Here is a 26,807-nt window from a genome sequence, read left to right as displayed (position 1 = left end):
GGAAAGAGGAATTCAATGTGGAAGTCACTACTAGATCTCAGAGGATGGGAGCCCACAGTATTAAAGTCTGAACTAAAGAATGTTGAAGTCAACATGTACTCCTTGATGAATACAAATGCTGGATCAGGCCTTTAGCACATAACTAATCACTTCTTGAGTTGGGGACAGCTGCATGGAGTACTTGTAGGGGACTACACCAGAAAAAATAACAGAAAAGCCCATACTTCACAGTTAATAGTTTGTTCACATGAATAATCCTCCATTGTGCAAACAATGCTATCAAACACGAGGATTACAATCCAGTAAAGGGCTGGAGGATGAAGCCCAAGATGCAGAGTAAACAAAGTATGATACTACAGCTATTAATTTGTGTTTATAAATAGGCAGATAATGAAGTCAGGATGGCCATGAGTCACAAGGCTTCACTGCTTCCTGGGCTTATGAGCAAAACTGTTCTCAGTGCAAAGCCATGGTTCTATTTTTAAATACAGCTACTGTCCAAAAAGTTATGGCTGAGGTTGTAACCTATCTGTGACTGGGTAAATAAAGGTGACAATGTGACCCAAGGCATAAAGTTTTGGCAGGAGCAAAGTGTTATTCTGTGCAAGTCACTCTCCTTGATATCTTCTCAGCTAGCACCAATTTTGCTTCTTCTTTTTTAACATGCTTAATTTATTTTGCCTAATTCCCCCAAGAAAATCAAGCTTTATGTGGCTAAGCTGTGTGTTTATATTTTCCTTCTTTCCAGTACATTCTGAATCTGCCTTTTGGTTTTAGACTATATTGCCAGAGAAGCAAGGACCTTTGGGATTTGTGTTGGGAGCCTCATGTTTTATTCAGGGAGCTAGTGACCATGAACAGACCACATCTGCCCTACCAGGTGTCTTATGCAGGGCTTAAGTAGCTCATACATTAGCATGAGGAGCTGCTGCAAGGCAATCTGCTGGAGTCCTCAATGCCAGCCTGTGCACTGCTGGGTGTTCTGACAGAGGTAACAGTCTAGGCTATGAAGGGAAGATACCTGGGTTGGTTTGTTATGCAAACTAAAAGGCACCACAGAATGAGAGGGAGGCAGAGCCTCTTCAGAGGTGTGATATGCACAGGGGGCCATGGGGAAATCCATCTGTAGCTTGTCCTATGCTTTTTGCAAACCAGATTCCCAGCACCTGCAGGGATGTAAGACTTGATATCTGTATTCCTATTTTTATTCTATTGTATTAAATATTTTAATACTATTTTATTATGCCACTTGTTGGGATTTTCATACTGAAGTCTGGAAAAAGCCCTGTGCTATCTTGCCCTCTTACCTTCCCAGTGGCACAGAGCAGGATCTCAATGTTCTAGGGCACAAGGTGCACAGTCAGGACAGGAGAGGCAGAGTTCATGTGCCACAGCAGAGGGAAAGTCTGAATCATAAAGTTAGTGTTTAAAACACACAAGTAGGAAAGAGATGCTGACAGTCAGACTTTTTTAGCTTCACAGTCTGTAATATTTAATTTTAAACCTTTTTTTTTTTTTTAATAGTTTTAACTCGGTTAATAAGTATCAAAACATCTGAGCAGTGCAGTCATTTTGTGCAACTGCATGAGTTGGAAAACCAAGATATCTGTGCTTTGTTTTTGTAATAGTTTGCAAAATGCTTTCATTATTGAAACAAAAAAGGATTTTCTGAATATGTATTTTTGCAGAAGCATCTGCTGTGTGTGAAGTTATTAGACAAAACAAACCATAACTCTTTATTTAGAATGGAAAATATTAAAGATCTGGAAAGTGCTGCAAAACAAAGTAAACAGAAATAAACAGGAAATAAGTGACTGAGTAGCCACAGCATACTAAGGTCAGTTCTTCTTACTTTGGATTTAAACTTTGTCCTTTCCCATTGTGTATTTTTTCCAGGAATTTTTATCTTGCGGATTGTTGGCTTTTTGGTGTGGGTTTTTGTTTTTTTTTTTTTTTTTTGGTGACTGCTGCTTTTCCTTCCCTTCTTTAATGGAATTTTTCCCTTCTGTCCTTTAGAGAGTTTGAAAAAAAGAAACTTTTATCTCTGCTCCACAGTCAGAGGTGATGATCCCTATGCACAAGTCACGAACTGCATTTCAGAGTAAGTCAAACCCTGGTTTGTTTACTGTCTTTTCAATGATTTTAATTCAGCCTGATCTTTGGCTTGGCTGAGGATGCTTTGCAGGAGATCCATGGGATAAAGGAATTGGAAAGCTTACATAACAGTATGTTGAGGCAAGGCAGTCCCGCTGTCTCAGAATCAGCCTACTCCGTTCAAATACTTCCAGTAATTCCATCTCTGTGTAGAAATCATGGCATTTTACATGGGCCTTTTTTTAACACCTATTCCCTAAAAGCCTCCTCATTTCACTCAGCACCTAAGAACCTTTGCAGATTTTTACTGCATGCACAGAGTCCCCAGACCTGCCCCCAAAAGAGAAACACATTGAAAGATCACAGTTGTTTCTGTTGTTTTGATTCTCAGCATTCATTCATCTAAGAGATCCTATTGCAGCCTTTCAACACTTAAGAGTTTGTGAGAGACATGGCGAGACTTTTTGCTATGGTCTATAATGACAGGACCAGGGTAATGGTTTTAAACTAAAAGATGATAGACTTAGATTCAACATAAAAAAATGAAGATGGTGAAGCACTAGCACAGGTTTCCCAGAGAAGCTGTGGCTGCCCCATCCCTGGCAGTGCTAAAGGCCAGGCTGGATGGGGCTTGGAGCAACCTGGTCTAGTGGAAGGTGTCCTTGCCCATGCCAGGACTAGAAGATCTTAAAAGGTCCTTTCCAACCCAAACCTTTCTATGATTTTATGTCCTTTAAAGCTCGCTGCCAACCCAAACCATTCTGTGAGTCTAATACCACTGAACAAGGGTGAATGTTTAGTCTGCAAAAAGACTTGCTAGTGTCATATGATCCCTGAATATAATAGTGCATGTTCTGAGCCTCCAGGGTACTAAAACTCTGGTTTATTTTAATGACCTTAAAAAATGGTTCAGTTTTAAGGCTATTTGTGGATTGATACTTTGAAAGGAAACAGCAGAAATAATTATAGCTGTATCTTGTTCTGGAAGAGAGCTGGGAAACCCCATGGGCTTACCATTAATACTAAAAGAGATGATTTTCCAACCCTAACTATTCCATGATTCTATGGTTCCTGCACTCTCATTTTACTCTTCATGCTATGACATTTATTTGTACTTTAAAAATATGGAAGTTTTGTAATACAATGCATAACCGGTCATAATTCAACACTAGCAGATTTTAAATAAAAATCCTTTTCCACTGTGGAAGTAGGTGGGTGCTATTTATGGAGCAGCACACCCCTCTGCAACACAGTCTTAGCTCAAGACAATCGTTAACAAAATTGGTAGCAGTCTCTGACTGCCTCCCTGCAGATCCAAATCAGGAGCTTATGCAGCGCAGGGCAATGCAAGGTGCAACACAAAGATGCTTTCTGCCTGAATGATCTTCTAGAGCAACTAACGCAACTCAAGTCTTTCAAGTGACTGATGGTTGCACCTCAAAACTCAGCCTGGGACTGCAGCATAGCCATTTCTCACTGGGAGCCTTCCCCATCAATTACTTTAATCATTATTTCACCTGACCTCTCCACAGGGTAAGGTCCCAAGAGGAAGAGCTGCAAGTCAGAATGGAGAGTTATTCCTTTAGCAGTTGTTTTCCAGTGACGTGCAGCTTCCCTAGGTCATGAACAGTGGCTGAGCTTTGTGGTTGCAATCTTGCCAGCAGAGCTGCCAGCACTGATAAAAGAGCCCTGCACATTTTAATTAATCAGACTTTTGCTGTCTGTGGCCTGTCTGTAGCTTTATCTCTGTAGCCCTTGCACACAGGCTTGGACCAGTATGCTCTGGCACACTTTGACCTTTTTTGGCTTCACAGTTGAGAGCAGGTTGGGGAATTTTCAGCCCTTTTCTGTGATTCACAGAAAAAGGCACTCACACCAACCAACAGGCTAGCTTTGATATCTCACTACCTCACACCGCTTACAGTCTAGATTTTGCAGCTTTTATTTTGTTACTATTAGTCCTGGTACTCTTTTTTGTGAGAAAACCTGCCCATCCTCCAACAGATTTTGTACTCTTTCAAAAGTTTATCTATCCATTGCATGTCTGGGGTGAACCTGATAAACCAGTTTCTGCTGCTGTTAACAAATGCTACACATTGTTCAGCTGTACAGCCTGTCTTTTATCACTGATCTTGCATTTTCATAGGTATCAGTTGCTCCTAATTTTTAAAGCTTTGACTAAAATGTGAACTTGTGAACAGCTTCATGTGGAGCCAAGAGACTGTGGAGAACTGTCAGACTCAGCTGGAGCAACAACATACTTGCAAGTAAATCTGGGTTTGTAAAACAAGGGATGTTGTCATCTTTAAAGTTACATTGCCTGTATGTATCTTCAGAAGTTTGGAGATGGTAGTTCTTACTTCCTTCCAGCAAGAGAAACTGAGTCAGAATTGCTTAAAAAACTTTCTCAGTTTGTATCTTCTTAGCCTTAAAAAACCCGAAAAGTCTCATTTTGGACATTTTCAATGCTGTGTGCAGAATAGGCACATTCTGCTTACAAGAGCTATTGGCTGAGCATGACTGAGACAGCCAAGAATACACATTAGGTGTAAAGTAACTGATATGTTCCCCTGTTTCCTACAGGAGTCCTCTTTGAGGTGCTCACTGATAGCTGCCCACGTTTGAAACCTCAAGTGATAAATCTGTCTCTGAGATGCTTTTTCTACAATTCCATTGTTGCAGCAAGCAGTTCCCTGGCAGCTAAAGAGGATTTCACTTTTAGCTGCTGCTATCTCCACTTGTGCCAAGATAGCTCTAACATTCACCCAACCTGGCTTTGAATTGTTTCAGCCCACGAACCCAACACCTAATTCAAAACAATAATATCAACAACAAAACAAATACACAAACCAAACAAACCAGCTCCCAAACCAAACACACACACACCTCCCCCCCCCCTTTTCTGACAGAGAGCTAGTATAGCTCAGTGAAAGGTTAAACAAGGACCTGAGAGAGTACAAAGGGCAGGTGAGAGTGCAAGAGGAGGCATGGTAGAGCCAAAATGCTGCAGCCAGATGTCCGATTGGCTTTAGGCCATGGACACCTTTAGCTTCTCCTCAGACTGAGTTTTGCTTAGAAGAAAGAAATTGTCTCTCTGGGTATGGTTGCATTCCCAGAAACAACAGTGCCTTAAGCCCTGGGTTACCACAGGAGAATTGATACCTATTAAATAAGTATAAAAAGGAAGAAATATCAGTCACATAGAGGAGTCTGCACTTGTAAAGAATATGATGTCGATAACTAAAACTGAAAACATGTTTCTTTGTCACTGTAAGTATGTGCAGCAGATGGAGGAGAAACAGATGATAGGAAAAGCTAAGATTTTCCTGTATTGGATTTGAGGTCTCCAACTTACTTTCTCCATGTAATTGTATTCAGTATAGGGACACTTCAAGTAACACTGAGCATGGAAGTAGAAAGCTCCAATGGACAATAAGAAGTGTCATATTTCTGTCTCTGTTGGGCCCTTTGGTGTTCACATGGATATGGGAGCACCACCGTCCTCCCCCTGGGGAAAAGACTGGCCACCACCACACTGAAGCCCCACATTATCACTGGCCCTGACCTGCAGAGTCCAAAGGATGCACTTGCATCACTACTATTGTTATCTGGCAGAGCATAAAATTCAGCCTCACATTTTATTTAAAGCACAAACATGACCTTTGAAATGGGATTTTGAACCACGGAGTCAAACATCCTGCTGTCATAGGAAATCCCATCTCTCCTTATCTTAGAGCAGGTGTTTCTCCTGTTGTTGAGATGGGCAAAGAGACAAAAAAGAAAAAAAAAAAAAAAAAAAAATCAACATTATCTGTGTCATATTCGGCACTCACCACTGTTTCTCATTACCTGACCACCCTCGTCTCTGATAGAGTGAAATGGGTGCTGCTGGCAAAAGGAGCATGGGAAGTCTTCAGTACAATTTCAGAAACAACAAGATTTCAGAGACAACACCATACCACCACCTTTTGTGCCAGAATAAAAGAGAATGGCTTGTAATTGGCATGCAGACAGAGCCAGGAGTTCCCAGAACACCACATACACAAATATTGAACAAAAAAAGTTATGTATATAACCTACTATATAACTTAAGTTACACATACACATAATACTTACTATATAACTTGATTTGCTTATGTAAAAAAACCCAGGAAGATTCATATTAGATACTGGTTTTCGCTGTGGTAAGCCTAGATTTAATGACTTTGGCTAGTTGAAAGGTGGTGCTTTGATGGTGTGGTACTTCAGTTCTTTATTTAGGTCTTTCACAATTAAACCTAATTTATACATGTTTCATTTGAGAAACTGTAAACCAACTTAGATCAAAAAACAAATCATGTTCAGGCACCCTCACAGCTAGATTATAATATCTCTCATTCCTAATCCAAATCTAATTTCTGCAATATTGTATTAGCACCTGGGTTTGGGGTTTTTCTGGATCTGTTTGTTTTGGTTTTTTTTTTTTATGCTTTTATCCCCCCTTCTGGTTTGTGGTTGCATTTGCTACCAGCATATCTAGTCCTTGTATTAGGCAATAATCTCCCCCCAGCAAAGAGAAATCTGAGCTATTGCAGATCTAGAGTAGCATTGCTCTCTTCCCTCTACACCTTTTGCTTACCTTCAAGGCTTCCCTACTGTAAGCATTTAAAAAGTCTTGAACACAGCCTTATATTCCTGCTTAATCTGTAATGCATTTCTGTGCTCCCTGACGGTTAACTTGTCCACAGAGAAAAATATATGATATTGTATTACATGGTATATTAAATAGAAAATGTCATTGCATAACAGGCCTTTTTCTATTAATCCTTTCTCATCATTCTCTATGAGACTGAGAAACTTTTGCCAAGCTAACAACAGTTCTACTGTCTTGCAATTTTTATTCTTGCTTGATACCTTCCACTTTCTTTGCATTTCTTTTCCTTGGTGCCTGTAAATTCCAGATTTCTCATTAGATAATGATACAGCAATTCTCTCAGTGCCAGGGAAATGGTCAGAAGTGTATTTTCAAGAATCAGTGATTTTATAGAAAGATTAAAAAAGAGCTAATGAGATACTGCCTGCCTAATGCTGTGCATTCATTTACATATTTTTACCAGCTATTTTTATTCACAATAATCCATCAGAGCTGAAACAACTGCAGAAAAATCAAGTGCAGTAAACCAAGGAGCGCAATTCATCTGAATACACACAGCTTTCCTCAGCTGTGAGCGCTGGTGTCAATATAACCACTTCACTGGAACTGATAATGCAAACTATGAAGGAGGAAGAAGTACATCTATAATTTAATGTTTACTTTCTAACTACTTATAGTATGAATGAAGCTTGATTTACAGGTTGAATGTATAATTCTGGCAACTGAAGGAAATATTACACTGGCTACAGAAACGGACATAAAACCTCAAAGGCATTTCCTAGTGCCTTTTTAGTGTAGGTTTGCTAGTGTATTCTATAGATTAGCCTCAACCACTTGCTTCCAGCACTTGGGGAGGTATTCTTGTCATTTACAAAACAGGCTGAGGAAGTCCCACCATGCTTCACATCTCAACTACTATAGCCTTAAGGCTACTTTGATATTCCATCTATGGCACAAATCACCTCCAACCCTCTCTGCTTCATACCCTGCATCATGGCTGGGAGCAAGGTCCAGTTTTAAACCAGTTTCCACAGTGTTTAGGGAGGCTGCATGCACAGCGTATCTTTTAGCTCTTTCACTTCTGCTCAGCAATTTCATCCACAACAGTATCATTGCCAGAACAAAGCAGTCTGACAGACAGTACTGGCTAAGGACTAGTAATTCTTAGTAAATTACTGTAGTGGAAAGGGGAAAACATGCTTTCCAACACATGCACATATTGTTTAAACAGTTTGTGTTTGTACACTGGAAACAGATCTTGCAGCTTTGTGTTTCTGGATTTCTTTGTGACTTTTGCAAAGAGCAACTCAATTCAGCTCAGGCTATATAAAACCTCATTTCCTTTGCTTTTATTTTGTTGCATTGTAAACAATGAAAGCAGACCATCAATCTTAACTTTTTGGGCAGATATTTAAAACTCTTCTCAGTTTTATAAACTCATTTATGTGCTCTAATTACTCTACAGTTTAGTATTATCTCAAGGAGTAGCTGAGACTTGCCTGGTGCGTCATGGCAAAGTAAGACCTTATCTGATCCAACCATATTGAAGCAACTCCTTAAGGAGGAGAAAAGTAAAAAAGGACACTGGCAAACTTAATTAAATGTAGACTTTTTTCAGCTTAAGCCAGGACATAACAGTATTTTCCATCCCACCCTTTTCCCACTTGCTCTGCACTGAGCACAAGCTTAGTCATCATTCGTAATTAGCAGGTTTTGGTTTATTCAGCAAGACCAAGGGGTGCAATGGAATTATTTACTGGAATTAAGCTATTAAAATTTGTATTTCAGTGAAAGGCTTAAGAGCAAAGCAAGACAGGGATCTTGCAGGTTGAAACAGAGTAGAGAGCAGAAGACTTGGCTCAGCCCTCGTGATGCAATCCTGGTAACATTAATGGTTTAGAGAAAGGAATCATGCAGCTAGCCAAAATTTCTTCCCTTTGAAAAGCCTTATCAATTACAGATTGAAGAACATCATCTCTGATTTTGACAAACTCAAGTTACCTTTAAAGAAAAAATTAGTCCTTGAAAGTTGCCATGACCAATTAATGCTGCACAGAATCAGCTGTTTCTCTTAATGCAGCACAAAAATTCGTATTAACATTCTTTCCAAATGAATATATACTAAGATACCTGGAGAATTTAAAAATTATTTGACCAAATTTCAGCTTTTAGCTGAAATCAACCCCATAAATTTACAAGGGGAGAGAATTTTCTAAGCATTTCAGTTGAGCTCATTACATTAGCTTCTGTTATCTATCTGTTCTAAAGAAGCAGGGAGATGTACATCTTAAAGAGAATGAACACGTGAGTATTTCTTACATCCATTTAGGGTCTGAATTGCAATTTTTAGCTATAATAAATTATTGTAGGAAATGCACTAATAGTTTTGACTAGATAAAGGCATTTTTTGAAATAAACGGTAGAGTTTAAAGAGACCAAGTCTTATACTAATAGGTTTTATAAAAAAATTAATGGCACAATTTTATAAAATTATTGGCACCATATTACATTTTTGTAAAAATTTAACACAGCAAAGCATGTTTGAAAGTGTTCAGTTCCATCCAGCTTTACAACAAATTACTTGAACTAATAAATCTTAAAAAACAGGCAAGAGAAAACCAGTAGGCAATTACTTTTCTAAATAGTATTTTCTCTAAAGTTTCTTCTTCCCTTTCCTTCAGTTCACTGCTGGGTAGACCTGCAGGAGTGATGGCTTCTAATGTTTACTTAATTACTAAGCGTTTGTAACTAGAGTAGTTCACATCCGTGTTTAACAAGATCCTCATTTTCCAACAAGCACTTTTCACCAGCACTCCCTCCTCCTTACCCAGATGAATTCCTCTTATTCTTTTGGCTTCAAAATAAATTGCTTTCAGCTTTTGCTTTTACTGCATACCTTCCCCTACCATTTTTCCTTTAAGCAGGGTACTCTTACATTGCAATGCTTACGTAAAGACCTCAGCAATTCAGATATATTACATACTTTTCTAGTATAAACCATCTGATATTAACATTCATTTTCCCTACAACATCCAGGGCTGTATCACAAATTACTTATGTCTGGATTTGCGGGGGATGAATTAATGGAAAATAGCTCTCCATTTAAAGACGGATGGAAGGAAAGCATAAAGCTGTACCTGTAAAGCTCTACTTGTAACTGTGCTAACTCCCAGTACAAGACAGAATAAGTGGTTTCTCTGCATACTCAGACTGCAGCTTCTTTGTTAGCTGACACAAGTTGTATAAAGCAGAAGCAAGTTACTTACCAAACTATTAATGCAAATTTATATTAAAGGACTGGTCATATTCTCACAACTCTGTAACTCTGCTACAAAACAGAGAACAAGCTCCCTCAAAAATGCAGAGGAAACCAGTTTCCCTTTATTTGCTAATGCTTTGTTGGGTGAATTCCAGTGGGATACTATTTTTGTCATAAAATCAGGTCTCATAAAGGCCAGAAGTTCCAAACACAACACTACCTTTTAGTGCAGCAAATCTCCCTGGGGTCTTCACCCAATGGCCTCAGGTACCCTGAAACAGAGACAAATACCATGCTCAAACTTTGCCTGCAGCTTCAGAACTCGTGTGGACATCCCCACATCGGGTTGCCTTGGTGCCACTGCTATGAAAATATGTTTTTAGCTATACCATGAATGACAGCTCTCTTGCCTATGGAGCTGGGTCATGGGCAACCGGACCCGTGTAGAGGAAAAGGCAGAGCCTGCATGACAGCAGGAGCCTTCCCGCGAGCCCCAGCCCAGGCCCGTGGGGACCCTGGGCACAGCCCACTGGCAGGGCTGGAACACTGCCACAGGGCCTCAGGCACGTGGAGAGAGACGGCCACCATCAAATCCACTGAAGAGACTAAAACCTTTCATGACAGGCATGCCGGCCTCCCCGCTTCCCCCTTCATACCACAAAAAAACCCATTGCATCCCTGACGCCATGAGCTTACAGCCTGCCTAAGCCACTGAGACTCAAGGGGACCGCAAGAAAACAGGGCTGCCTGTCCCCAGCTGCCTTTCTCCCACTCCTAGGCTGGGTACTAGGACCCCAGCTTGAGGTAAGAGCAACCTCCAGGGTAAGAAGGTGCTAATGGAAGCTCACCTCACCTCAGCAAGGCCTCTACCCAGCTCGGCCCATGCGTGTACCGTGGGGTTGTGCAGCGTCAGCAGGGAACGGTTGATGCTTGCTCCTGAGGAGACCCGAGAGGATCGGCTTGCCCCCCGGTACCGACAGGGCACTGAGGAAGCAGGCGGTACCGCGGGGACGGTGCTAGGTAGGTTGCTACGGGGGAAACTGCTGGAGCCTAGCACTGAGGAGATGGAAAAGACTACGGGCGGGCGGGCGGGCAGCCACAACCCAAGACCCCCTTCTCTTCAGCCCACCCACCCAGCTCCCTTCGCGCCCCTCACCTTTCCTTAGCCCCGCCCCTATACTTTAGCCCCGCCCCTGTACCTTAGCCACGCCCCTGTGCCTTAGCCACGCCCCCACATTAGCCACGCCCTCCCTCAGCCCCTTTCCTCAGGCCCCGCCCGCACCCCGGCCCTGGGCTTTCGAGGAAAAGCCCCGCCCTTCCTCCTCTCTTCCTATTGGCTGCGGCGGGGAAGGCGGGGACAAAGCCGCTGGCTGGGACTCGTCGCCGGGGGGAGGTTACGTGAGGCCACTTCCTCCGCCCCGCCCCTCCCCTCCCCTCCGCGGTGCGGCCGGGGGCAGCTGGAACCGGTTGGCGGGCGCGCCGCCCCCTCCCCTCCCCCGCGCTGTCAGGCGGCCCTGGGCAGTGGCCGCGGACCCCGGCCGCGGGAGGAGGGGCCGGGAGCCCGGGCGGTGCCTCCCGCAGCCGCGCACGGACGGGCTGGGAGCCGGGAGCGGCGCGTGGACAGGTCGGTCCGTGCCGGGCGTCGCGGAGGGGCTGCGTGGTGACGGGGAGCGGTTGGTCGGTGCGTGCTGCTGAGGGGGCCTGGAGGGGCCGAGGGGCTGCGGGTTCGCGGCGCGGTGTGGGCAGGGCGCCTGGGGAGCGGTGCGGCGCGGCGCGGCGCTCCTCGGGTGGTTGCTGTGTGGTGACTGAGGGCAGGGATGGCTCTCGGCCGTCAAAGCAGATGCGGGAGGGGCGTGTGGCGTCCTGAGGGGGGTGGCCGAGGCGGGGAGCGAGAGGCCGCGCTGCCCGCGGGCGGCGGGGGTATCGTGCCGCTGGCGCTGCGATGGAGCCGGCGCCCGGTGAGCGTGGCTTGGCGGGCTGGCGGCCGCTCTGTTTATTTACGTCCCCGCCGAAAGCTCTCGCCCGGGGCGGTCCCGGGGCCGCTGCATTATGTAAGCGGCCGCGAGGCTGGGACGGGGCGGGCCTGGGGACCCGGCGCGCCGCCTCCCGCCCGGCAGCCGGCCTCGGTGCGGGGTGTGCGGGCCGGGAGCAGTCAGTGAGTCCCCGTCAGGCCGGCGGGGTGCGGCTGGCGGACACCTTGCGGCTCCGCTTGGGGTGTGTGCGCTGATCCGCTCTGCTCTTTGTCTCCGCTTCGGACTGAAAGGAACACTCTAGCCATGCTTACGGCTTGCGTTGTAGTGTGCTTGGTGTCACGGAGACTAATAATATAATGTTAGATTAACTTCATTATTTGCTTCCTAACCAGGCTGCTGCAGGAAGCATAGATTCATTTCTGTGTTGTTTCTTCTTTTTCCTTTTCAATCGATAGCATGTCTTGCAGGGTATTTGCGTTTTAATTCATTAAAGCATGTGGTGTTAGGTTTAGCCTTCAAAGTATTTCAAATGTTAATGGCAGTGTAATAGTTAAGTGAAATAATTTTTTTATCATAAGAGATACTTTTCCTTATAGTTTTTCATATGTATTCTAGCACTGTTGCCTGTAAAATAACTGTAGAAAATAAAAAGAAAATAATGTGTCTTGAATAGAAGCTACTAAACTGCCACAAAATTAATCTCTTAGTAAAGCAGGTTGCTCCTCAATAAAATGGATACAGGCTTTGAAAACCCTGTAAAAAAAGTTGTTTGTTGCTGTGTTGAATACTGAGAGCTGTGGGGAGCATTATGAATCTTACTTGTCCATGTCATTCCTAAGTGAAGAATATTAATGTGATCATAAAGAGCTTAATTGCTACCTTATTAACGATCTCCTCAGCCGCGTGTTAATAATGAACAACACCGCAGCAAAGAGAAATCAAACTGATCCTGGTCTGGTTTACTTTAAGAACTTTGTCTCCAAAGGTGCTAAGACAGAAGAGTCTGCTACATGGACAGGTATTTAAAACATGCTGAAAACCATTAAGGTCTTGTTATTTAAAACAAAGCAGAGGCATTATAGGCAAACATAGTATGTCAGGTAGGATTCTTGTGCTTGATTACCAGGGCTGGCTTGGCCCTGCAAATGGGTAGTTAAATTGATACTGAAAATAGCATCTTAAAGATACTTTTCTGTATGCTAATTTGATGCTGTTCAGAAATAGTACTTAGGCTTTGATTCTTTCTAAATGTCAGCATAGCCCTAGTGGTAAAATTCCTGCTTTTGAATCAGATGTGTCCGGATCTTACATGCAAGTTTGTTTTCTGTCCAGTGTTAATACTGCAATGCAGTATGAGAGCTTCTGACTTTGTGACTGTCCTTTCTCATGCAGTCAAGGTGCGGGGAGGGGAAAAGGAGAAGGAGGAGAGGGCAGGAAGAACCTTCTGGTTGTTTGAGTGAAAATGAAGGAGTTGATGCTGTAATGCTGTTTCTAAAAATTCTTCACTTGTTGGAGTGAATGTCCTGACAGGCATATCTTCTGACCTTGTTCTAAAATTCAGGTGCTGTCAACTATTGTTACTTAATTTTATTATGTACCTAATTTGTTGCTTTAGATGTGGTCTGTAATATTCTGATACCTTATTAGGACCAACCACAAGCAGCAACATCTGTTCCTCATACTACAAGTTTAATTGGATTTGGTTAGATGTCATTTAAATATTAAAGGTATAGTCTGAAGTAGTATTTCTATGCTCTACAGTAATTCTGTGAGTAAAAATGACAAAATTGAGTCTTAAACCAGCAGTTTTGTGTGGTGAGCCTCATCTCTGTATTCAGCACAGCACTAGATCCAATGCATGGTCATGGATTTTCTGTTGCTGCATATAGTACAGCTTTCAAGGAGGCAGAATATAAGTGCAGTACCTTGTCCTGCAGTGCGAGGTAGTGTTCATACGCAGGCTTCCTGAGGCAGGTTGCAGGGAGCTGTGGTGCCCTGCATTGGCCCCACTCTTGCCAGCATGCACTCTCAGATGTCTAATGACTTGGCTGATACTGTGGCACCTTTTCCCTGCTTCAGGCTGGCACTAGACCTCTCCTTGGTGTTGATATGTCTCATAAGTCTGCTTTTAAGGTGGAGAATGCCTGTTTAAAATCAGAAAAACAAAAGCAAAAATAATGCAGCCTTCTGGTCCTTACCCTTTTGATCTTTGAGTGCAAAAAATAAATGGGAGTGATATTTTGAAATCATTGAGCTTATGTTTGCTTTTTGCAGTGCCAGTAGTCTGCACTGTGATCTGTGATGAAATGTGTGCTAATGGTATGGAACAACCTGTTTGTGCACAGATGGTTTTTATTTTTCTGCAGATAACTAAGCAAAGTCAGTAATACAGTGGTTGAAAATATTCTTACAGTAAGAACCAGATGTTTGAAAATATTAAAATGCGTTCCAGGAATATCATGGCACCTAGGTACCAAGTTGTCTCATTTTAATTGAGAAATGCCATTAAGTACCTATAAATGTGTATCTTTATATTTAAAAAATATCTTTTAAAAATTCACCCATTAGAAAGATACTTTTATAAGTTGTATTTTACAGTCACTGAAAAATCTATGTTATTATCCAGTCATACTTAATGTTACCCAATAGAGTTTTGGGTTCATAACCTTACATCAGAAATTCCTATTAATTGTTTATTGGATAGTGTTTTGGGGCTTTTTGAGGGGAAGAAATGTCCCACAGTATGTTTCTGTGTAAGTCTGCTGCTTTTTGGCTTTCTGGTCAGCATGTTGCCAGATGCTGGTTATCCTCAATGGGCTAAGTCCATGCAAAAGGTCTTGGTCTCATGACCTGGATCATCTAGATTTTAGGAGCTTAAATGAAGTTGTTTCCACTCCCATTTGCTGCATCCTAGAGAGGATAAAACTTGTGAAACTTTGGATCACTTATGTACCAAAAGAGCAGCATTTTGTTTCTCTTTTTTTGTTGCAAGTTCTGATTAGTTAATGGAAATGTTCCCTGTGGGTACCTCCAATTTAGAAAGCTAGTGTGGAATTTACTGAGGCTTGATTTGTCTCCCTTCTCTTCCACCATTAGATGTTTATGTATGTTTTTCCTTCTACTGCTAACTATAACCAACCATTCTGCAACCCTTACAGCCACTTCTGTTGATAAAGTCAGTTTTTCATTCAGATCTACCTCAATATAGTTGCTTAATTTTGAAAGCCTTCTGTCAATACAGCAAAAAGAAAGTTCAAGGCCTTCAGCTGTGTAAGTCTCTGCAGTAGAAAAAAATGATCACATCATACTTCAAGCCTGTCTCAGACATTGTCTTTACACCATTATAAGTCAGATCCTCAAAAACCCGTTTGAGTTGCTATTTAGGATCTCTCTTGTGCTAAGAGAGAGTGTGTCATCTGGCTTTATGAATGCTCTGAATTTTTGAGTCTAAAATTTGTTCAGTGTTTGCAAGCTAGGCTCTTATATTGCAGGATTGTCACAGATTACTTGGTGTATGTTTATCTAAGCCTGAAATACTGAGTATGAGATATAGGACAGCAAGCAGCCAATACCTCTTAAAATATATTAATACCTCTTAAAATATATTGCAGAGGTTAAGGAAATTAAGGGTGTGTGTGTGTAATCTGGAGGGTTTTTGTATACCACCAGACCTGTAAGCCACAAAGTTCAGATGAACTTCGATCTTGGAATTATTAAGTCTATGTTCTGGTATATTTTGACTACAGTGAAAAATTGTCTTGCCCATCCATGTTGACCTTTGCTACTTCCTTTTAGAGGGGAGCTATGATATTTTTGTGCTGTTTAGTAGCTGATTGTGTTATACCAGAAGGAGTGTCTGAAATGTCATCTTTTCACTTCTTCCAAGCGCCTTTAGGGGTCCACAGCTGTTGGCCTGCATCTTTTAGAAGTGCCCTTCTAGAATCAGAACAGGAGAGCTTGTGTTTAATGTTGTTTAGAGAGATACATCAGCTCCTGTTGTTCTTGTACTCCTTCAGGTGCCCATGAGGAGGAGGAGATTGTGAAAGGACAGCTTTATGGGCAATATTAGAACTAAGAGCACATTTTTTCTCTTCTGTTCAACATTCTGGGTACTGTGCTTAAAGTCTTCATTGGGTGCTTAAAGTCTTTTGGGTGTATAAAGGCAAGTAAGTGGATTTCTAAAATTACAGCATTCCCGGTTGCTTTTCTTCCTAAGACTGTAAGGAGAGCTTTGTGTTGTAGCAGGGAAACCAAGATTGTATGTGACCTTAGCTACCAGGCTGTTGATCTTGCCCCTGCTCTGGAAGCCTTGCGGATAGCCTGTGGGTGAGGTTGTTTGATGGGCAGGGTTACCTGAGTCAAGCTTTTAAAGGCAGGTTAGTACAGCCCCAGGACTCATAGTGCTGCTGCTGTGCACTCACCATCTCCTTGGGAAGCCTCCAGAGACTGAAAGGTAAGGGTTTGCTTTGTTTTGAGGAGAGTGTGAGAGAGAGTTGAACTGTGACATGGCAGAGGAAAGAACATGTTTCTGTTGGAAAAGCAAGAATCGAGGTAAAGAAACACTTTGGGGGTTTTGTTTTATTGTTTTAGTGAAGTGCTGATACCATTGTGTGATTGTCTACCTGGGTGAGACCTCTTTCCCATGAGGAAATGACCTAGATTCAGGTGTTCATTTCTTGCTTGCATGTAGTTGCAGTCTGTAAAAGCTGACCAAAGGGAGGAAGTGGGACCCAGGATGAGGGGCAATTGTTTGCACCTCAGGTAGCATTTGGGTGCGTGTGGTTGTAGCAGATGTGTACAGCTTTCATACTTTTGAACCCAAAGTTAGGTTTAAAATGGTTGTTGCACAAGGACTTCTAGTTTGTAAATCTTCTTGGTTGGCTTTGCTAATAGTTGCTGATTAGGAAATGTTTAATATTTTCAATATAACTCTTCTTGTTTCAGTTCCCCTAAGGAGACAGTTATGACCCCTTCAAGCTGAGGAGTCTTTGCATTCTCCCAAACAGTCCATTTTTACAGATGTGGGGAGTGGGGGGGATTTTATTGTTCTTTGTCAGCTCTTTCGGTGGGGCAATGCTGAAAATCTGAAGGAAGAAAGTAGGGTTTAAAAGATTGCCTGACACCTACCGGCCAGAGAATTTGAATGTGTAGGATATCTTACCATTGCCCTCTGGGAATTAAGTTACTCCCTTTCTTAAGGAACCATCAGTAGCTAGACAGCTGAACTTACGCTTTTTTATTCCTAAATAAAGCATTTTTGTATTGTGTCTTGAAAGCACAGAACGCTTTATAGGTGTATGGTAATACACAATGTATGCTTTTTGTTAATGAATCAAGCTGATCTATTTTCTTTGCTGTGTGCTTCTGCAAGAAAAGATGTTTCTTCAAAATGAGGGGTAGTACTTAGACCCTAAACATGAATGTAAGTGCAATACCTGTAGCTGCAGTTCTCCTAGAAAAATTGGCCCTGCGTTTGGTGATGTAAACCAGAATTTTTCTTCTCCTGATATACATCCTTTAGGCAGGTTGAGTGGGGCTTGGAGATAAAATGCCTTTTGAGCAGAATTTTAGACAGCTGTAGAAAATCAGTTCATCAAAGTCTCAATACAGTTAACTACTGTTATATAGAAAACTAAATCTTTTGCCAGGTGGCTTAAAAAAGTCCACAGATGTCTTGCAAGTAAGTGCACAGAATTTTTGCAAAATAGGCTAAAAGCTTCATAGACTTAACAGGGTTTCAGATTATTATTTTTTCTCCCGGAATGGATGGGCAGTTAATTTGAAGGCAGGCAGACATGCCGGCTTTTGTCAAGTTTGATTTTGAGTCTTGGGTGACATAGTTTAGTGTATGGTATCCCTGCCCATGGCAGGGGTGTTGGAGCTAGGTAATCTGAAGGTCCTTTCCAACCACAACTATTCTCTGATTCTGTGTTGCATTAGCTTTGGAAATGGCATTTTTTACAAGGCAAAATCCTATTCTTGCTTTGGGGAAGTGGCTTCAGGCTTTATCTGCCACTTACCTGCTGTGTTTGGCTAGGAATTTTTGCCTACTTCATATCCCCTTTGGCTTTTCTGCCTTTGCAGTTAAAGGGTGTCCAGATAAGTTAAGTGAACACAGCCAGGGCCTTCAACTATTCAGTGTCATAGTAAATGCACACTAGTAGTTTATATTCTCTGCTTTAAACTGAGCATTTTTATGTCATATGGGACCAGTTTCACAAGTCCAATTTTAGTTTCAGCACTGAAACATGCTGTGCTTCTGTGTCTATATATAACTGCTAAAAATAAATGCTAGAATGTGTCACTGTTAATGCACAGACTACCTAATGACACACATGTGACAAAGTTCATAAAAGGTGTGCCCTTCATGGAATTCAGGTTAGTTGAGACTGTTCGCAGCTTCACTAATCTGGGATTTTATCATTTGCAGAAATCTCACTTGTGAAAGATTACACGCAGAATTAGAATATGTGACCACAAGCATCTATATTGCTGCTATTTTCTTGCTCTAGTTTTAGCACTGAAAAGTCATCTCCCTTAATGTGGGGAGAATGACATAAGGGAGGAGAAAAAGGAATATAAAGGCAGCAGTAGTTAGTAAAGGGACAGATTGAGAGGAAGAGAAGATTCAGAAGAAAACTGTAGGTGTTTAAACATCTTTTAACTAACTCTGATTGCCCAGGAGGAATGGGGATTGATTATGAGCTTCACCCCCCTGCCCCACCCCCCGTCTTGGTATATCTGACTTTCTGTAGCTTTCCTTGTTTTCAAGGCATATGTTAAACTGTCCTGTGCCCTTTCAAGACAAGGGCTTGGAGCAGAGCTAGTGAAAGGTAGATTTATTTTTTTTTCTATATAGTGCTGTTAGTTTTACTTGCCATTATTATTAAAGCTTTTACTAAAGGATTGCTAACCAGCATTGTACTAAAGTGCCTTTTCCAATTCAAAAATAGCAATAAAAATGTTCTAATAAAGTGCTTTTTCTCCGTGATCAAAAAACAGCAATAAAAATGTTCTAGTTGTTTGGTTTAAAGCAAACCAAAACCAAAAAAAGCCCACAACAAAAAACACACATACACCCCCACACCTCAGTGATATAAAGAAATGGATTAGTTGAGAGCATTACAAAGTTAATTTTGCATATAATTAGTATGATTATTTTGTAGCCCATGTCCAAAGGAATATACTTGTGTGGTGGCAGTTAATCTAGCAACAACCAGACTTGGACTTTGGTATGATTTCATAAATAATACAAAAAGATATATTACATCAATAGTGTTTCTGCTGTAATGGGGAGAGTGGGATTCTGCCAGCTATTTTTTCCCCATCAAGTTACTGTGTATTGGAGGAGGGTAGAAAATTGAAGTGGGGTCAGTCCTCCCACTGCTGTCCTGGCTGTAGGTAGTCCCTTCCTGCTGCAGTGTTTTGAAGACTGCTTAGTGCTTCTAGTTACTGGTGCTCCATGTGAAAAGCTGGCAGTATTGGTAGGTAGGGGAGTAGAGTCCAAGATGATGAACACCACCATGAAGGTGGTAGTGCTTGTCTGTGAAACCTTTCTTGTGTTCTGAAGAGAATGCTAAGTAATAGCATAGATGAGGCAGTCAGAAGATACTGCTTGCCAGAGGTCATAATCTTAAATGTGTTATAATTTCCAGTGGCCTCTTAGGGAGCAAAATCGGTCAAAACTGGCTTTTGAAAAAGCTTAACACTGATAAATGCTGCATGATGTTGATACTTCCATATGGTATTTGATTTAGTAGTTCTTTTCTTGAGCCAGTGTTGCAACAGTGTCTTCTGCAGCTGGATGTTGTTTTCTGTGTCTGCTGCTGGTTTTAAGGACTTCTCTATTTTACTATTCACTCACAGTAGCATCACTAGTGGCCCATTTCCCTGTAAGTGGTGGGATTTGATTCCTCCTATTTAGGACAGCAACAGATGTAGTGCACTGTTCCTGAAATGCAATATTTTATTCCTTCCACTACAGGAGTTTTTAACCATCCTGAGGCGAAAGTTCTGCAGTTATGACCTCTTCTCAAGTCACTTTTGCAGTAAGAGGACCATCAGTGCCAGGTACTTAAATCATGATTTCTCCTTTTTATATGTGGTTTAAGTAGAAGAAAACTTAATGTTGAAAGGCTTCCTTGTCTGTTTTCCTCAGAGGAAAAAAGACATGTCAGTTCAAACACAAAAATAAATCCTTATATAATACATTAATTAAAAAAAATCACATAGGAATTTGAAAATGAGATTTGGGAATTAATTTTTACCTTTTTCTTCAAACAACAATTTCATAGTATGCTAGGGATTTTGATGCTGAAATTGTTATTTTTAAAAGTGGTGTTCTGTCTGTAACTTTTTATTCCATGGAAATGAGTATTTATGTTCTGATCCAGGCTCGCCAAACATGCATTGGCCTGTTCTGTTTTTTAGTCTCTTGCTTCCACAGTTGTGATGGCACTGGCACTATCAAAGTTGACTTTGTGTGTGTAACTTTCTCTTGTACTGATAATATCCACCCACAACAAAAAAAAAAGTAAAATTAGGGAGAAATAGGTCCTGCCTCACTAGCAGGTTACAAAGAATTGCCTGGAAATACTCACCATATGTATAGCATAAAGAGGTGACGCTGGAGGCTGCTTCTGCTTATGACAATATTGATACTGCTGCTTTTGACTTGGGAAGAAGAGCTTTGAGATGCAGCAGTGGCAAGATGCAGTCTTGTGGAAGAAGAGAGGCTTTCAGAGCTATCAACAGTTTTACAAAAAGCAAAATTTGGCATTATGTAGAAATGTCATATACTGGTTGGCAGATCACCATGGTGAGTAGTTAGTTGGTGAGACAGGAGCCCTTACCTTGAGCACTAACCTGCTCCCTGTGTTCTCATCACTGTCCCTTCCTGTTGATGTCAAAGCCAGGCTCACTGGCAGGAGGAAAGAGCATCACCAGCATAGGAATAATGCTTTGACTCACTCCCTCTTGCCAAACCACTCTGAGAGTCAACATTGCTGATGAACTGACATAAGGCTTTTGCATATTTGTGACATGCACTGCTTCATTTTTACCTCGTTGTAGCAAAAGGAAGAGGGTCAGTGCTTACTGGCTGTGACTCCTTCAGGTTTCCATCAGGACATAGTCCCATACCAAGAGGCTGCTAGGTGGCCAAAGATTCTTTCTTATGAAAGAAAACCTGGAGCTTCTAGCTCCTGTCTATACACTTCTCAACAGAGCTGGCCCAAGCAGAGGGATTGCAACGTCAGTGGTGCTGTTGCAAGCTTTGAGACTGGGCAGGAGCCTTGGATTAGCTTCCTCTTTGCCATAGCTGAATGAACTCTGCAAGCAGCAGCGCTGGATTACCTGGCAAAGGGAGGGGAGAAATTGAAGACCCCTGAACTTAAAACACAAAACCGAACTCCACTGAGTTTAGAATTGCCTTTGGAAAGGCAGTTGCAGTTTATGATGCATTTCATTTGTGCCTTTCCTGGGATGATGTAAGTAGCATTTTACAAATCCTGGTTCAGCCTTGCAGTGTAGCTGTCCAAGTGAGTTTAGGGGTGACTGCATGTTATTCAAATGTTGCCTTTTGTGCTTTATACTTTGAGTGACAAGTATTCACTAGGGGTTCACACATGTTCATTTAAAAATGGAAGGCTAGAAAACTGTTCTCACCACCTGCTACTAAGAGGAATATAATTTAGATGGCACTGCAGAGTTTAGCTGGCATGTACACTAAGGTTTACTAAATGCTGCTATTTTAAAGGGATATTAAAAGAATTTTAGCTTCTCTTTAATATCTCCAGTCAGAAATTCTAACTGTGTAGTATTTAAGTGGTCTTTCCTCTCCCCTTTATCTCCTCCCTGCAAAAACAAACCATAGTATGCCTCAGTACAGAGTGGAAAAGGTAAAGCGCCTGACCTAGGCAATTGTGTGCAGTGAATTATATAGTAAACATACAGATGGTCTTTGTCTACATATGTCTGCTTACAGTGAGCATCCAAAAAGCTAAATCTAATCCCCCCCAATAAATTGGAACAAAAAAATGTATTAAAAAAGTGCTGTAGATCAAGATGTTCTCTGAAATTATTTCAGTAAACTTTTTAGGAACAAACTATCCTACCTAATTCCTGGCTTTTGTAGATCCTTCCCTCCCCTCCCAATTGTTAGGTCTTCAAAGGTTTCTTTCATAAGCCATTCTGGTGGTATCTTTTCCTAGATTAAGATGTATAACTGGAAAAAATGGACATAAATGGAGAGGCATAAGAACTTCCTCAAAACTAAAAAGCCTAACCCCTCTGTCGGTGAGATCCTTATGATGGTGAAGAAAATGCTGTTGTTTTGGGTGGGGGAAAAATGCCTTTCTGAACGAGAAAGAGGAGGGAGCTTACATGGATGATTCTGGGGTGTATATTTAGAATATTTGACAATTTGGCCATGTACTTCTTAATTCCACATATGCTCAAGTAATGGTAATTGTGGGTTTCTTCTGCTTGGGTTGTGTTTTTTTTTAGGAGAGGTTTTTGCAATATGTGGGAGCTGCAGTACTTTGGGAAATTGGAATCCACAGCTGGCAGTGGTCCTCCAAACTGATGACCAGTGAGTTGGGTTTTGGGGGGTTTTATTTGTTCTCTTTGAAGTAGCTGGAGTTCTGGAGCAACAGACTTATTCTGGGTTTGAGTTTGTAAGCTAATGAGTAAAATTTTACGGTTAGTAAAATTCTTGTACTGCCTTTGAACATTTTGTATGTTCAGGAATGTGTCTAAGAAAATATTTAACTTGGGTATGCCTTTCTGCTTACAAATGATGCTTCAGCCGTTGGGACTAGCATATTTCAGTAGTTTAGTTGTAGACATTTTGAGCAAGAAACTGCTATGGGTAATTCTCAGTCCCAGAACTATGCAGGAAATTACAGGAGACATTTATAATCACAGAATCATATAATGTTTATTTTTTGTTAGCCTGTACAATACATATTGTAGCTATAAAGAGATACGGAGAAGTGGTTGTATGTATATAAACATGACTGTATGAGAAGAAAGTTAAATGCAGCAGAGGAATTCAGTGTTATCTTAAAATGGTACCCAGCCTGTCACTGTTTGTATGATGCAGGAAAATAGGGCTTTCAGGATATATTTATAATTCCGTCAGTGACTCGCTGTGTGATCTTGAATGAGTTCCTGAATTGTTTCATCATGTTTTCCCCATCTGTTAAATGAGGATGAGAATTCTTGTTCCATTAGAGCACTTCAGATCATGGGACTAGAAAGTGCAATTTCAGTGTGTTTATTGTGCTTTGTGCATGTTTGGCTGTTACCTTGTAAAAATTTTTCTTGCAGCAGTATGCCAAACTATATTTTAGAATATTACTTAGGATGGACATATGTCTGAGATGCTATTAGCCTGTATTTGGAAACTGGTTTGTTCTTGTTTTCTTTTTCCCCACAGGGAATTATGGAAAGCTACCGTACAGCTTCCTAGAGGAGTTCCTGTTTGTTATCGGTATTTTAAAGGGTACTTCCTAGAACCCAAGGTATGTACAACCTTTTCTATTTTAAGTTGGCTCATCCCTAGTATAAAAAAAATCCCTTATTTGAAGTAAAAAGCATTTTTTGAGTTAAACTTGAGTTTTTGGAAATAAATCTCAAATTGCAACATATGAGACATTAAAGCACTTATGGAAATACAAGCAGTTCACTTCTGAAAATACATGACCATATGCCATTATTTTTGTTAAATTGTCTATCTTTTACCAGTGTTAGGGTGTTAAAAATTGCAGCAATAGTGAAATGCCTGACATGGTTAGAAAGCTTGAGTGATATGGTGAAGTTCTCATTAGTTATAGTACGGCTATAACAACTTGTACATTTATAATTGAATATGGACTTCAGCAGAGCAAGGGTCTCTAACATGGAAGTAAGTGATAGCAAGAGAAAAATGGCTAATGTGAGCAGGTGGATTTAAATTTGCCAAATCTGCTACAGATTTTAAAATTACTGTGGAAATTTTTTGGTGAAGCATGAGAAGTATTAACTAGCTTTTGTGCTGCATAATTAACCTGTGTTAATCTCTTGGAGTGAAAAGGTGAAACAAGGAATGGGGCATCTCAGTGTTTTGTCTAGGTTTGTATATAGGTGTTTGCATGATTGAGGTGAGGGGGAACCCAGGAGACAGACCCAGATGTGTTTTTGCAGGTACTGATGTCAGAATTGCATGTGAGTTGAATGTATGTGGTAGTATTCTGGTGTATAACAATTGTGCTGGGTAAGTACGATTCAGACTACTTACCCTTCAGACTAGGGATGAGATTGCATCCAGAAAAATGTTGGACTAAGTTGTGAAAATAAGCACTGCTCTAATATTAATAATAAATAATAATGGTAAGAAATAAGCCGTTTAATGCTATCTTTGCTGTATTTGTTACTCTGTTAACATCCTGTAGCTATTCACCCAGGGTTTTAGTTCTTCATTGAAATTGGGATTATGAAGGTTGTAGCTATATGTGCGATGAAGTTGTAGAATCATCTGGGTTATACCTTTTATGTATTTTAAATTAGTGTTGAGAGTGTGTAAGTGTGTGTCGGCTGGACTAGCCTTTCTTTCACTGAAAGAAATTTGACAGAGGTATAGTCTCTGAAGGATACTAATTTTAAATGAAACACAATTCTGTCTTTTACAGCATGTGGAAACAATCTAATCTGAAACTGTTTAAATTGTTATTCTGAGGCAAAAGAAGGGAATGCCAGTAACAGATTTTTCTGAGACCAAAAGTAGATCAGTTCTTACAGCCTACCAGCTCTTACATTTTTCGCAGATGCCTGTAAGTTTAAAATGTAAGCAACAGCACACTAGAAAAAGCATGCTTAGTGAGAACAGATGGGCAGAAAACATGCTCATAGACAACACAATTACTGTTTTAACATTTGAAAAAGTTTACAATATGTATTGGTGAGTGTGTTTCTTTAAGTAGGTGCTCTGTATCGTGCACGCTTTATGTACCGTGTGATGCAGAGTCTGCCAAGGTAAGTATAAATTTTATGGAATACAGCATAAACAACTACTATATATAAAAAGGAGCAAAAAAAGAAAACTACCCTGCAAAACAAAATGTGAATTGTCAGGGTAAATGGTTACCCACTTAGTGATGTACCTGTTTAGTGCATAGGGCTTTATTTCTTATAACACAAAGTCTTTCTTTGGAAGAAAAGAATTAACAGCTACAATGTTTTATTGCCCTTTTTGTAATTTTTTTGGGGAAAAATGGAAAAGCGGGATCCCTTAGTTCTAACAGAAATATAATGCACAGTATAGTGCAAATGAGACGCTGTATGGAAAACTTCAGCATTAACAACTCTGATAAGAAAAAGGTACTTCTAAGTTAAATTATTCTGAATAGTCTTGAATATGTTGAAGTCAGAATATATGAATTTGACACCACAGTTGAGTAAATCATGCTGAAGATGGATCCGGTTGAAGCTAGTGTTTCCTTCTTTCCAGATCAGCTGCATCTGTGAGGATGCTGGAGATAGATGTGGTGGCAAAGCTAGGGGTGATCCATAGTTACACAGAGAAATAGTTCTCATATTATTCAAAATACTGAAAATACTGCTGCAAACTAGATGTGAAAATAAATATAATCACATTTTTCTGGGACACCACCCCCCTGCAATGATAGCAAATAGGAAAGCATTTTCCTCATCTCCCTTAAAAAGTCATTTCATCTCTGCTAAATTATTTTGCTTGAAAGATAGTACAATGTGATGTTGTGTAGGTTGTTTGCACTGAAACCCTTCAATACTAGCATGATTGTGCTTGCATAATTTTTTTACTTAATATAGTGAAATTTATAGAATTTTTGTATAAATTAATGTATATACAAAGAGCATTTTACTATAAAATTGGTGCAAGTCTTTGCTCCTGCATATCAAGAGCTTTTACTGTATTGTAAACTTATTAATTATAAATCATCTTAAGCATTTTAAAAGAAAAGTAAATACATTTACTTGATGAAATAAGACAGTAATTTAAACTGTTTTGGTTAAGGTTTGATTGTTCCTTAGACATAGTCTGGTATCAGTTGTCTTATTGTAAAGATCTTCCGACGTTTTATTCTACACATACCCTGTTTGTTAGGATTTAAGGGAGGTGTGAAACACCAAAACCCCTCTCGTGTGGAATTTAAGTCTTCTGTATACCATATGTTTTAGGAGAATGTTTTTATATGTATCATTTGCATCATACATCTTTGAAAAGTTCAGTAAGGTAAATACATACTTTACTCTGTTAAGCTGTGTTCCTTTTTTTCCCCAACAGCAAATAAGCATGCAAGTTTAGGTTACTTATTTCAAGGGAAGTATGAAATAACTAAGCTATCCATGCATGTAGCAGGACTTTTAAAACTAGACTGTGAACATTTTCATACTCATGAGAATATTGCTTAATTATAGAGGCTTCAAATGAGGCTTAAATTTACTTTTCTAAAATGTAAACAAATCCATTTAGTGTGTGGAATATAGTAATAAAGGTGAAACGTAGGTCTAGACTCAGTAATTAATATCAGACTACCTTAGAAAAGCTTTTAAAAACTAATAAGCCATTAACCTGATAATAACAAAGGAACACTTATGCCATGATGCACTGAGATAGCAGACTGTGTGTTAAACTGTTCTTGAAAATACTAGAACTAAAAAAATCTCTATTTAGCTCAGGGCTTTCTGGCAGGTGACTTACATGTGCTGTTTCCTTACAAAGGCTGAATGACTTGATGGTTGACATTTGCTTTTGTGCTTTATTATTGTCTCTTACATGGTACAGAAATCCATCAAGATTTTTGTCAAAAATCCTGCACTGGCAGTT

At 40.6% G+C, this 26,807-nt stretch overlaps 2 protein-coding genes and 1 long non-coding RNA gene across 5 annotated transcripts in view; 2 read left to right on the top strand and 1 right to left on the bottom strand.

The window, feature by feature from the left end:
- The window catches only part of CHGB (chromogranin B), a 107,416-nt gene extending 96,421 nt beyond the window's left edge, over positions 1–10,995 (bottom strand). For both annotated transcript variants that reach the window (XM_065682173.1, XM_065682177.1), the window contains exons 1-3: positions 10,840–10,995; positions 10,207–10,258; positions 5,755–5,842 (exon numbers count right to left, since the gene is read on the bottom strand). The gene's annotated coding sequence lies outside the window, so the exon portion shown is untranslated. The remainder of the gene's footprint in view (positions 1–5,754; positions 5,843–10,206; positions 10,259–10,839) is intronic.
- LOC136015770 (uncharacterized) lies at positions 1,602–10,016 on the top strand. The gene is made up of 4 exons (XR_010613331.1): positions 1,602–1,837; positions 2,017–2,101; positions 4,241–4,361; positions 9,764–10,016. It is a non-coding gene; the product is annotated as an uncharacterized LOC136015770 (long non-coding RNA).
- Positions 10,996–11,521: 526 nt separating the features above from the next.
- Positions 11,522–26,807, top strand: part of LOC136015767 (glycerophosphocholine phosphodiesterase GPCPD1-like) — a 44,520-nt gene continuing 29,234 nt past the window's right edge. Inside the window, exons 1-4 of one of the 2 annotated variants that reach the window (XM_065682171.1) lie at positions 11,522–11,610; positions 19,944–20,029; positions 22,466–22,550; positions 23,400–23,484. In XM_065682171.1, coding sequence (XP_065538243.1) covers positions 19,981–20,029; positions 22,466–22,550; positions 23,400–23,484 — 219 coding nt within the window. In that variant the 5' untranslated portion in view covers positions 11,522–11,610; positions 19,944–19,980. Of the gene's footprint in view, positions 11,668–19,943; positions 20,030–22,465; positions 22,551–23,399; positions 23,485–26,807 lie in introns of both variants that reach the window. The other variant, XM_065682172.1, reaches the window with a different exon arrangement.

The sequence above is a fragment of the Lathamus discolor genome, chromosome 5 (genome assembly GCF_037157495.1).
Source record: "Lathamus discolor isolate bLatDis1 chromosome 5, bLatDis1.hap1, whole genome shotgun sequence".
Taxonomy (NCBI): Eukaryota; Metazoa; Chordata; class Aves; order Psittaciformes; family Psittacidae; genus Lathamus; species Lathamus discolor.
This window is presented reverse-complemented; position numbering and strand designations above follow the sequence as displayed.